The sequence below is a fragment of the Symphodus melops genome (genome assembly GCF_947650265.1).
Source record: "Symphodus melops genome assembly, chromosome: 1".
NCBI lineage: Eukaryota > Metazoa > Chordata > Actinopteri > Labriformes > Labridae > Symphodus > Symphodus melops.
In genome coordinates this window covers 36,285,254-36,297,775 of record NC_136691.1, presented here as the reverse complement: position 1 = coordinate 36,297,775, position 12,522 = coordinate 36,285,254, and the positions used below count along the sequence as shown (strand labels likewise).

Genomic DNA, 12,522 nt, shown 5'->3' with positions numbered 1-12,522 from the left:
GACTTTAATAGTAAACAGTATAGGTCGGGGTTTTCAAACTTTTTTTTTTTATCTGAGAGCTACTTTGACAAAATGAAAGTGGCCAAGAGCTATTTGTATGACATCGCTTGAATTTTTTCACACATGCTGAATTGAGCTACTGTTTGTTCAAATGTGAAATTGCAATAAGCCAATGCTTATCAATAATCTTACTCTTCTTATCGTGCCACACAGTAAACTATGTAACTGAAAATGCACATCAATGTCCAAGAAAACATGGCTTTTATGGGCCAAATATATGAATATTGTGAGGAGGTGCATTTACTGTCGTAGCATTTTTAAAAAAAAAACATTTTACACAGTCAGTCAACCTATAGGCCAGCTACTGAAAACCTGCCCACGAGCTACTGGTAGCTCCTGAGCTACCTTTTGGATACATATTAATGCTGACTCCATAGGATTACATGGTCTTCAACAGGCTGCTACAGTGAAAGCTATCAAAAGCTTTCCTGAAGACAATGAAGTTGATACGTTGAGTTGAGTTGAGTTGAGTAATATAGATTGATCCTCTCCAAGCATGATGTTCTTTGTTGTAAAGACCCCGTCGTTGCAATCCTCTTCCTTTCCTGAAACCTGCATGTCCTTTTAAAGCAGCTGTTACTTCCAAACATGCTCAAATCTTATTTTATAACTCAGACCATCAAACTGCTCACTTTTATAATAACCCCGATGACCGATGATGTGTGTTACTTTGGTTTTAATGGGGATTTTATGAACAAAGTTATAGATTCTCTCTGTTCTGTGGTAACTTGATGTCCTTGTTTCCAATGGGGTTTTTTTGGGTTTTTTTAAACATCTGTGCCTAAGTGGCTGGTTTTTTTCAATATATATTTTTTTCACCTGGCACCTTTTCACCTGCTTTTGGCTTGTTAGTCCAAAGCAAAAATATCCAATTGACTACAGACAGCCATAAAAGTTAATAAGAATTCTGAAGATTATTTTTTTTACTTTCTGTCCTTGTTGACAAGCCCTCTATATTTGGAACCACTGGATTAAACAACCTTAATGTTTATAAAATAGATCACTGGCGTCTTCAGTAAAATGGACAATATTTACAGTACAGTATGTCTTATGATGCTCTGGCATTTTGTACTTGGGACATGATAGCAGAGATGCAGCACAAACACCTTGACTATCTTGGGTTTATCAGCCTGTCTCTCTCTCTGAGTCCTCTTCATTATCAGCCTGCCACTCTTCATCACTATCCTGTCACAAGCTTTAACTCTGCTTTCCTCTCCCCGTCTGTTCTCCTTTTGAGCAGTGAGCTCCAAAGCAGTGTTTGCTGGCCTTCTGTTGTTAATAAAGGCTTTGAGACCTGGCTCCACTCTTGGCTGGTGGCTGAGGCCTCGGGGCAACCGGGGAAACAACGGCATGCTCTGAAAGCTCGGCCCGATCTTTGAGTTCATTGTAACACTCAGCAGTGACTTTCAGCTTGTTGCACTTCTCATCAGATAAAGACGGGAAAACACACAATGCATGTAGCACAAACATACAGTTGCTATAGCGGAAACATGGTCGAACAGCACTTCCTATAGATGTGATGGTCTGTTTGTGGATTGTTTTACTTGTATTGGTTACATATTAGCATTTGCTAATTATAGACAGTTTCCCATATGGCAGGGTTTACATTTTGTGCTTAATTTGGATGATCAGTCTTTCTTTATTAAACATGAACAGAGTTTGTAAAGAGACACTGTAAAGCAATTGTTACAGTTTGTCAATTATAGTTTGTCTCTCTTGCATCTGCTTTCATTTACACCCAACAAGAAATGTGATTTATTAAAAGGCCACAGGGGAGCAGTAAATTCATGCACTAGGTTTCTTGAAGCGTCTCAAGACTTATGATGACGGCCTGCATTTACAGCCCTGTCACGGATCTTGGACTTACTATCAGGCCACATGAATATCAATCCACTGTGTTCATCTCCAGGCTCACAATACATGGTGACTGAAGATCTGCATGTGCAAAACAGACAGAATGAGAGCAGAGATTTGGTTACACAATGAAGTCAACGTATGCTTTGTAATATGAACCACTGAGCCTATGGGCCAGGAAACAGACAGGCTGACTGTCAGTTTCACTCTCACTTTTTCCAGATGGAAACACTGCAGACACACTCCATCTAATCATGCACTTATTCAGCCTGAGAGGGAATGGGAAGAGGTGTGCAAATTGTTGTTTTCTTCACATGACAGAAGAAGGAGGAGGGAAGTGGTTTGACCTGAAACCAAGGCCAAGCCCCAATTACTGCATTTTTGCACTGTAGCCATTAGCTCACTGTCTCTGAGGACTCCAAATCTGTTATTAAGGAACAACTCGGAAAAAGTGAGTTATAATCAAATAAGATTATTGAAGACAGTTGGGACTTTAGCCCAGTTTAATCATCACCTTTGCTGAGTGTCGATCTGTGTGTTTAAGCATGATGTCAATCCTCCATTAATTGGCATGTGAGCACCGACAGAGAGCTTTAATTTAGTCAAAGAAGCAAAATTAATAATGTAATGGTTCTTCACTTTATTCTAGTTTTCTTTTGGCCTAACGACATGAAGGCTGGACGTTTCTGTTAAGCATATGGATGGAAAGAAATCAGAGATCCTTAAGGAAAGAATGCTGCTAATGTGCTCCTTAAATATTCCACGATTTCTTGATCAAAGCAAGTTTTTCCAAACGAAACAAAGCCGGTCATTTAATGAGAAGGAACAATCCACAAGCAAATGTTTTCCTATACCACATAGTTTGTTATCGCTTCTTATGATCTTAATTTGATATGACTTTTCTGTTTCAGAATGAAGAACAGCAGGAACAAGTACAAAACCAGAGCAATAAAGTCTTCCTCTACTGTGCCTTCTTGGACTACAGGTGGGTTTGTATTTGTGATTTAGATGCAGCAATTTTTCATTCAGTCGTGTAACCAAATACGAGTTTGTCTTCATTGTTGACTTGCACATACTCTTCCAGGCTTTAAATCAAAAGAAATGACCAATGATTTGGAGAAAGCGTATTTCCCTTCACTCGTTTAAATCAAAAACATCCAGCCCTACATGTGTTGATGTTTCATTTTAGCCTGTCTTGAGCAACAACCCTCCATAAAAAAAAATGGTGATCTGATGAATGAGGCCAAAACACTGTTTAGAAAGCATAACTCACTGTAGAAGGGAGTGTGTTTCAGCTGGATTCAAAGACTTCTCTCCCCTTACTCCCCTTTGCCCTGAAGCTTAAGACAAATATGAATTATGTGATTGCCCTGCTATTTTCAGCAAAGACATTTCTCTGTCAACAGAGTTTCTATGAAAATATTTTTGGAACCTTTCTGATTTTTTTGTTCTTCCTGATAGCACTTTTGTGAAACCTCTGCATACATTTTGAAATGAATGTAATTCCTTATTTTCCTTCTTTTCAGTTCAAATGAGGGTGTGTGGTCCAACCAAGGTTGTGTACGTTCAGATGGAAACATGTCGTACTCTGTGTGTTTATGCAACCACCTCACCAACTTTGCCATTCTCATGCAAGTGGTGCCCTTAAAGGTATGACTTTTTGGATAGCCTTTCAAAGCCTCTCTCTTTTATTCTGTCTATATTAACAATAGATCCAAGCAGGAAGCTATTTCAGGATAAATAATCAGCACAGGCCAAAATAGTTACTCACTGTGGAGCATTAAAATGCAAAGGAATAGATGCCTCATTAGTGGTGACTAATGGAAGAAAACACTACTCCAAACCAGTGACCGTATGGGGTGACACCTCTTCCCTTTAGTCCTAGTGATATGAAGTTTAGCTTTCTGTCAAAGGGTCATGGTATGTACTGAACTGGAACAGATTGTAATTATCATTCACTTGTCAGCTTTTTTTCTGCCTCTGCTATGAAAGTCTGAACTTCTGCTGTGAAAAAGCCAGATGAGAATTATTCCCCAGCAGTTCCCACTCTACTACTTTTCAGAGGAAGCTTTTTTTTCTCCTTTGATCATACTCAAAGATTTATTCATTCCACTGAGTATTTGTCACATAATACTGTTTTTTTTTTTTTTTTTTCAAATAAAATAGGAAAGGAAGAGTCGGTTTACCACAGTCACCCATCGATCAAAATGTGCTCTCCCACCCGCATCACTGCAGCCCTTTTGCTGCACAGTCTTTTGTTCCCATTAGGTCTACTGTATGCAGACCGTCCCATAGTCACAATGTCGGTTTCACTGGTGGTTTTGTCAAAGTACTTTGGACAGATATGGTTAAATGTGGTTCTTTTGGGTCGCTGCACAGGTCAGTGGTCCATTTATGCTGAGCCACAGCACCTCAAGAGAACAAAATCTGTTTTATGAAAACATCTGGACGTTCCTTGCTATTCTCCTCTCTCCTACACAGTGTTTGACATTTATATATTTTCCACAGGTAGAACAATTTAAAAGCCATTGTCTAGATCTTTGCATCCAAGAATATGATCAATGAAGAATATGGTCAGCATCTTTGATGCTGGCGTACATAGAAATAGAAAAGTCTTCATGTTGCAGTTAAAAGGGCCAGTGTTGTATTTTAGGAGCAGAAGTCTATTTGATGCTATACTTTCCCTGAGCAAGTCTCTAATTAGTGGTCAACCTCATTGCTCAGCTGCAAGGGAGCATCCAGCGTATCCTTTTTTTCTGGAAGGCTGAGACTCTTCTGCTCTCGTAATGACAAGGCACATGTCAAGACAGTTAATGAAGAATCTAACCCAAAACCCTGAATATAGCCTTAACTCCAAAACATCAATGAATTAGGTTGCATACCAAGGATTATGTGCATAGAAGAAAAAAAACACATACAAATCAAATAAAAATTATAAAAACAAACTTTTAAATTTGAATTGATTACAGAAAATCTGAGTCAGTCGGAAAAGCAATGTGTGTGAATTTGAGAACTCGGCAGATGGAAAACAAAACGATCAACTGTAACAAAATAAACTGCTCATGGTCGTTGACTTCCTCACAAAAAAGAAACAAGTTGCCTTTTACTATATGTGACGATCAGATACGTTTTTGCTTCTTGTCTCGCTGCCTGTGCAATTTGTGAAAGCAGGACAAATTAAAGAGCAAGGACATTCATCACAATCTTCTAGATAAACAGAAATGATATTAATCAATTAGTAATAAATATACATAGAATAAATATTAGAGTGTCACAGGTAAAATAAAAAGAGTATGTCATTTATAACTACAACATTATTCAAATGAGATGCAATATATAAAATGAACCATATCTGCATGGTATTGTGGGTGGGTTCAGACTTGAAAAGTGGTCTTTCTGAGAGATATAGTTGATATTAGTCTTGTGTCAAAAATCAAAGTCGTGGGCGGCTGTGGCTCAGTACTCCTGCGACTAACATGTCCGATGTATTGCTCCCCCTGCTCCGTCAGGGTGTATGCGGGTCGCTGCTCCTGTGGTCGACTCCTTGGTGCGTTAATTGCCCCTCGGGGGAAAAATAGAGTTTCAAAGAATAAAAAAAAGTCCCCTGGCTGATGAAACTGGTTAAATTTACAACTAGATAGACATTGTAGGCACATCTGTAACACAACCATCATTTCCATGATGTACACAAAATAAAAAATCTTTCACAATGTTGTTCATGGCTGATGTGTCTGTCCACAGCTCACTACTGGCCACAGGGTGGCACTGTCAACCATTGGTTATGTTGGTTGCTCTATATCCATTGTCTGCCTTGCCATTACTCTGGTCACTTTTGCAGTTTTGTCGTGAGTATTTCACACTTTTTACTCACATAAAGTCTTTGCTCTGCTTAGTGTATTATCTTGTTGCATAATGAGGGGAACACATCTGTATCCAAAAGCACACAACGTTTTAGGTTTTAAAAACTAAGTGTTATAACCAGAGTACCACAGGGTGTAAATGTGATGCTGCAATTTGTGTTACTCTGCAGGTCAGTCAGTACAATCCGCAACCAACGATACCACATCCACGCCAACCTGTCTTTCGCCATCCTAGTGGCTGAGATCTTACTGCTCATCAGCGCTCGCTTCGACCCTGGCACGGTGAGTACACAAGAGCGATTGTGTTGTTGCAATAATGATAACAGTAAGAGTAACAGATAACAGTATTTTACCAGATAATGATGTCTGGTAAAATAAATGAGCATTATAATGAAGGAGTCAAAAGCATTTTTATTTATTGTAAGAGTGAAAATATTGCACGGATAAAATTCAAAGTGATTTAGAAAGAAGTTAAAATGCAAACATATAGGGTGCCAGTAGCCTTGTGGTTAGTGTGTGCCTCATGTATGGAGTTCTAGTTCTCCAAGCAGGTGGCCAGGGTTCAAATCCGACCCGTTATTTTCCTGCACGTCATTCCCCTCCTTCTCCCCGACTTTCTTCTCTACTCCACTCTCCTATCGCAAAACAAAAGCATAAAAGCCCAAGAAAAAACACACAAACAAAATGTTAGTACGTGTTAAAGTGTTTTAAACGCAGACGCACGACTCAGAGACAAGGTACGGCGTAACAAAGTTCTAACGAGTGAGGTGAAATGTGAAAAAGTCCTTGCTCTCCAGTGAGCGGTGAGGTGACTGCAATCCTGCAGTCCCAAACACATGAGGTGAAAGCTGAGCTGAAGGCAGCAGACAGGTAAGCAGGTAAGTATAGTTAAATGCTGACGAGCAGGGAGAAAAACACGAGGAAGTTAAGTACGGATATCATCAACAACAAAATTACAACTAGAGCAAAAACGAGGATCAAGAAACTAGGTTCAGTACCACTTGTGGAGTAAATAATCCAGCAGGGGAGTGAGTATCCCTGGTTTATTTACTGGAGTTGATGAGCTGATTAGCAGCACCTGGAAGCCACACCTGCCGCTGCTTACAGACCGGGGAGGAGACGCAGGAGGAGCAGACAGACATGGGAAAAACAGACAACACACACAATTGGGAGGGCACTAACAGAACCAAATCATGACACAAAATCTGGTATACAAAAACCACACAATGTTAAAAATCAAGAATAAAACGTATAAAAAGTATATTTAATAAATAAAAATAAGGAAAGAAAGCTGACCAGTTTTTACCGAAATCAAATAGTGTTATGACATCATCATGTAATAACAACAAAGAAAATGTGTAACATTAAAGCCTGATTTTGTTGTTTCACAGCTGCCATGTAAGATAATGGCCGTCCTGCTTCACTTCTTCTTCCTGAGCGCCTTCGCCTGGATGCTGGTGGAGGGCCTCCACCTCTACAGTATGGTGGTCAAGGTGTTCGGCTCTGAAGGCAGCAAACACTTCTACTACTACGGCATAGGCTGGGGTAAGTATGCACAGCACGTTTTAATAACAGCACACATCGAAATCTGCTTAAGAATAAGAATACATTACTTCTGTCATATCATTTATATTTGATTTGTTTCTCTCCTAAAATGTTTTTTTTTTTCTGTTCATGTCATCATATTTTGTCTTCCCTGATTACACCCAATGTCCTGCTTCTACCTCATGCTTGGCCATTATTGTAAATATGATGTGGCTTGTTTGTGTTTCTTAGGTTACCTTTCTACTCAAATGTTGTTTATGAAAAAGTAAAGAACTCTGAACTTATTCAGTACATCTGTTTTGAGTCACTTCCCGGTAAAACAATTGTCTCCCCTGATCTCAGTGACCCAAAGTTTGATGGGCAGAGAAAAAAACCCAGGACATACTTCCGTGTAGTGTGTTTGGCTGCACAGGAATGCAAAGTCTCTCCTTCACATGTTGGAGCCATTAGTGGAAAAACGATCTTTTTTTATTACTTCCCTTCTTCTGGCCTGAGTAATTTTTCATTTTGTGTGGCCAACTGCAAATGATGTGCTGGAGACTTTGTGTGACAGAGGTATAGCTGTTATACGTTAAGTAAATACCTGGTTTATAATTAATGAGGCTGCTATTAGATGTGATAAACGCAGCGGAACACTTGGTTTTCTATTTCCTCGTAGTATAGCATGTCGAATTCATGCTCATTAAACAAGGCATTTTCAGGGAAATGAGCAATTAGCAGAAATGCAGATAAATTAACCACCACTGAGTTTGAGTGGATGAAAAGTCGTGTGGCACAAGGGGAGAAGTTCACCAAAGGCCAGGAGGCTGTGTTCTCAGACACACTGTAATTTTAGATACTGACATGGAGCTTAAAAAGATGAAATACCTAATGTCCTGAAATAAAAGCCACACTGTATTGATTTCACCCTAACAAAAAAAGGCCCAAATCCAGGCTGCTTGAATAACGGTGGCAAGGATTTCCCCTTGACTATTCTTCATGAGCCATATCTATTATAATTAGAGACATTCAATAATCTTAAATATGTTAGAGTCCAGTGTGTACATTATTTTTACTTTAAAAAGGAACACTTGGAGGCGCTAGTTAGACTGGATCCGGATGTTGTCTGGGGGGCAAAAATATTTAAAAACTTTGAAATGAACTCTCTACAACGGCAAGTATCTTTTTATTTTTTTGAGCACCGAAATAGATGTCCAAAGTAGCAGAACTAATGAAAGGAAACAGAACAAAAGCTCCAAGAAGCTCTTTGTATCACAGCCCAAAAAGTTCTTCCTCATACAAGGCAAATAGTCAATGATAGTTTACGGTTGGCTGCAAAGGTAGCCAGTCAGATTTCAAAGAAGGCCATGACCATCCTTGGCCACCACCTGGATCTTTTTTAAAGATGGTTAAAGTCCAAGTGGTTTTCACACAATTGTATACATGTTATCATTACTTTTTAACACATGTCCAGTTTCTCTGAGTTCCTAAAAAGCACTTTATAAACAAAATGTATAATTATTTTCATATACAATATGCATGCCTTACTGTTTATTAAAAGAAGAGGGCCAAAAAAAGGCTAACGCTCCTGTCTTTCTCAGCAGCAGCTGTGCGACAAAATTTCCATTAAAGATGAAAGAAGTCAAAAAGCTCCAGCAACACTAGTATATGAAGATATTATTAGACCCACATGTTTTTCTCAGTCTAATGAAATTGAGCTTCATACTAAGTGTTGCTGGAGCTTTTTGAACTTTCCGAGCCTTTCACTTGACATGCACCATGCTAGTTGGTGAAGTTGTGCCTGAAAACGTTACTCTGCTTCCTTATGGATTAAAGCACATTATTCAGCACAAAAGTCTTACAAAAGATTAAAGGATTTCTTTATACCAAACCCCTAGAAGGCTTTACGTTTAAACAAATACCAGTCATTTTTAATGTAACATAGTCACTTCTTCTGGACATACACAAGCAACTAAAAAGGTCAAGGTCACCTTTATTGTCAATTTTCAACATGTGCTGCACATACAGAAAAAGTTTTGTAATATTTGTGTATGTTAAATAAACCCTTGATTCAAATAAAGCCCTTTCTCTAGTCAAGAAATGATGGCATTTTTTGCTCACTATATGAACTGAATCTGTCATGAACTGGATGTCTGTTGCTTTCGTGAAAGTATTTTAGGGTTTCTAGGTTGTTTAGATGATCTTACATCCAAAAATAACTTGTGTTTGAGGAGCTGATATTTTTATAGGTTCATACTTATTCCTTTTTGACTCCTTTTATTTATCATCCCACTTGGCCAGCTTGACCTAGTGGACAGTATGCTAATGTGTTGCATCAACTGTCATAGGCAAAAACGTATCAATGCAGCATACAGTACATGGTGAAGCCGCCATGATAGCACTTGAATGTGACACAAACATACCAGGGTGCATGATGCAATACAAAAAAAGCAAAAAGAGGTTCAACAGGGCCTCACATCACATTGTTTGCCTCGGGTCCTCATTACACATAAATCCAGTCATGGGTACTCTATGACATTTTCAGTTAATGTGTAACATGTGCGTTTCTTTCTCTTTATTATCAGGCTCTCCATTGGTAATATGTGCAGTGTCCATGACATCATCTCTGGATAGCTACGGCGAGGTTGACAAGTACGTATGGCATGAAAAAAGAAATCTCTGAAATAATGTGGAATTGATTTTGTTCTGTCAAATCTTGGTGGCATTGCATGAGAGTTACATCACCTGTGGAATAAAATTGAAACCATCAAGCAAAAGCTTTTAGGTTAACTGTAATTACACATGTCATTTAATATTTACATTATAGCTTTTTCACTTGGAAGGGAACCCACTGAGATTTTTCTCTCTCTCTTATGCCCCTTCCTTTGCTTTCTCAGCTGCTGGCTGTCGCTGAAGAACGGAGCCATCTGGGCCTTCGTGGCACCAGCTCTGTTTGTCATCGTGGTAAGAAATTAGGGTTCATTAACATTTGTTGTTTTTACGTTTCCCAGTTTATTGCATTATTGACTCTACAGACTCGTCTTCTATTTTGGAGGAATGACATAAAGTAAAATCTTCTGTGACACTGTCATATAAAAATGAATCTTTCTCTGAATTCCAGGTGAATATTGGCATTCTGGTATCTGTGACCAGGATTATCTCTCGAATCAGTGGAGAGAGTTACAAAGTTCATGGAGACGCCAATGCAGTCAAGTGAGTTTGTCAGGTTACATGATATGCCTCAAGGCAATAGTATGGCAATTGTGATGACAGTCAATACATTACATTTCATAAGGCCGTACAACTGTGAAAAATGTATCCATATTTCTTACTTTTTGATTATAGTGCTCTGCATTTTACTTTTATATGGTCTTTAAATTAAAGTGTTAGCATCTGAGGAAATACTTGAGTTGAAATTACTTTTGTTCATATAGTTTCAACCTGTTTTTGTATTGATTCATAAACACACTTTTATGCTGCTATGGAGTGGATTTCTGCCACACTAAATGTCAATGTATTGGCCAAGCAATGACAATAAAGAACTTACCAAACTACCTGCTGACGAGTAACTGAACGATACCTACCTACCTACCTACCTACCTACCTACCTACCTACCTACCTACAGTACCTACCTACCTACCTACCTACCTACCTACCTACCTATCTACCTACCTACCTATCTACCTACCTACAGTACCTACCTACCTACCTACCTACCTACCTACCTACCTACCTACCTACCTACCTACCTACCTACAGTACCTACCTACCTACCTACCTACCTACCTACCTACCTACCTACAGTACCTACCTACCTACCTACCTACCTACCTACCTACAGTACCTACCTACCTACCTACCTACCTACCTACCTATCTACCTACCTACCTACCTACCTATCTACCTACCTACCTACCTACCTACCTACCTACCTACCTACCTACCTACCTACCTACCTACCTACCTACAGTACCTACCTACCTACCTACCTACCTACAGTACCTACCTACCTACCTACCTACCTACAGTACCTACCTACCTACCTACCTACCTACCTACCTACCTACCTACCTACCTACCTACCTACCTACCTACCTACCTACCTACCTACCTACAGTACCTACCTACCTACCTACCTACCTACAGTACCTACCTACCTACCTACCTACCTACCTACCTACCTACAGTACCTACCTACCTACCTACCTACCTACCTACAGTACCTACCTACCTACCTACCTACCTACAGTACCTACCTACCTACCTACCTACCTACCTACCTACCTACCTACAGTACCTACCTACCTACCTACCTACCTACCTACCTACCTACCTACCTACAGTACCTACCTACCTACCTACCTACAGTACCTACCTACCTACCTACCTACCTACCTACCTACCTACCTACCTACCTACCTACCTACAGTACCTACCTACCTACCTACCTACCTACAGTACCTACCTACCTACCTACAGTACCTACCTACCTACCTACCTACAGTACCTACCTACCTACCTACCTACCTACCTACCTACCTACCTACCTACCTACCTTATGTACATACCTACTTACCGAACGACTCCAAGTGATTAATTCAAACATGTTGTTATTCTGCTTTTTTTCAAGGCTGACTGCAAAGGCAGTAGCTGTGCTCCTGCCTATACTCGGTATATCTTGGATCTTTGGCGTTCTCGCTGTCAACACACACTCTTTACCATTCCTGTACATTTTTGCTGTATTCAACTCATTACAAGTATGTTCTTTACAGCTCTACCTTTTGTTTAACCGAATATGCAATTTATGACGTACAGTATGTCCAGTAAAGCATTTTTGTTGTTAATTGTCTTTATTTACTTTTTCTTAAGGGGTTCTTTGTCTTCTTGTTTCACTGTCTGCTTAACTCTGAGGTATGTACTATGCTGAATTTCGCATGCACTTCACAGAATGGAGTCATTTATTTTAATATGCAGGGAATGGATATCCCATATTTTGAGTGCGAAGATGTTTTGCCTAAGATTTCTCACCATTGTCTGTTCCTTTTTTTCTGAAGGTCAGAGCTGCTTTCAAACACAAGACCAAGGTGTGGTCTCTTACCAGCAGCTCCATCCGAAACATCAATGTGAAACCGTTCAACTCTGACATTGTGAGTGTTGTCGTTAAAGATTTCCTAAAACAAAAAGCTGAGCAGAACTCTCTGATCTCTAAACACCCTTTCTCTT

The 12,522-nt window shown here is 39.5% G+C and overlaps 1 protein-coding gene across 1 annotated transcript in view; it reads left to right on the top strand.

Moving 5' to 3' along the window:
- Positions 1–12,522, top strand: part of adgrd1 (adhesion G protein-coupled receptor D1) — a 34,578-nt gene that overhangs the window by 20,200 nt on the left and 1,856 nt on the right. The window contains exons 14-24 of the mRNA XM_079339035.1: positions 2,826–2,899; positions 3,441–3,564; positions 5,656–5,759; positions 5,945–6,056; positions 7,166–7,319; positions 9,884–9,950; positions 10,196–10,262; positions 10,420–10,511; positions 11,930–12,056; positions 12,169–12,210; positions 12,354–12,446. Coding sequence (XP_079195161.1) covers positions 2,826–2,899; positions 3,441–3,564; positions 5,656–5,759; positions 5,945–6,056; positions 7,166–7,319; positions 9,884–9,950; positions 10,196–10,262; positions 10,420–10,511; positions 11,930–12,056; positions 12,169–12,210; positions 12,354–12,446 — 1,056 coding nt within the window. The remainder of the gene's footprint in view (positions 1–2,825; positions 2,900–3,440; positions 3,565–5,655; positions 5,760–5,944; positions 6,057–7,165; positions 7,320–9,883; positions 9,951–10,195; positions 10,263–10,419; positions 10,512–11,929; positions 12,057–12,168; positions 12,211–12,353; positions 12,447–12,522) is intronic.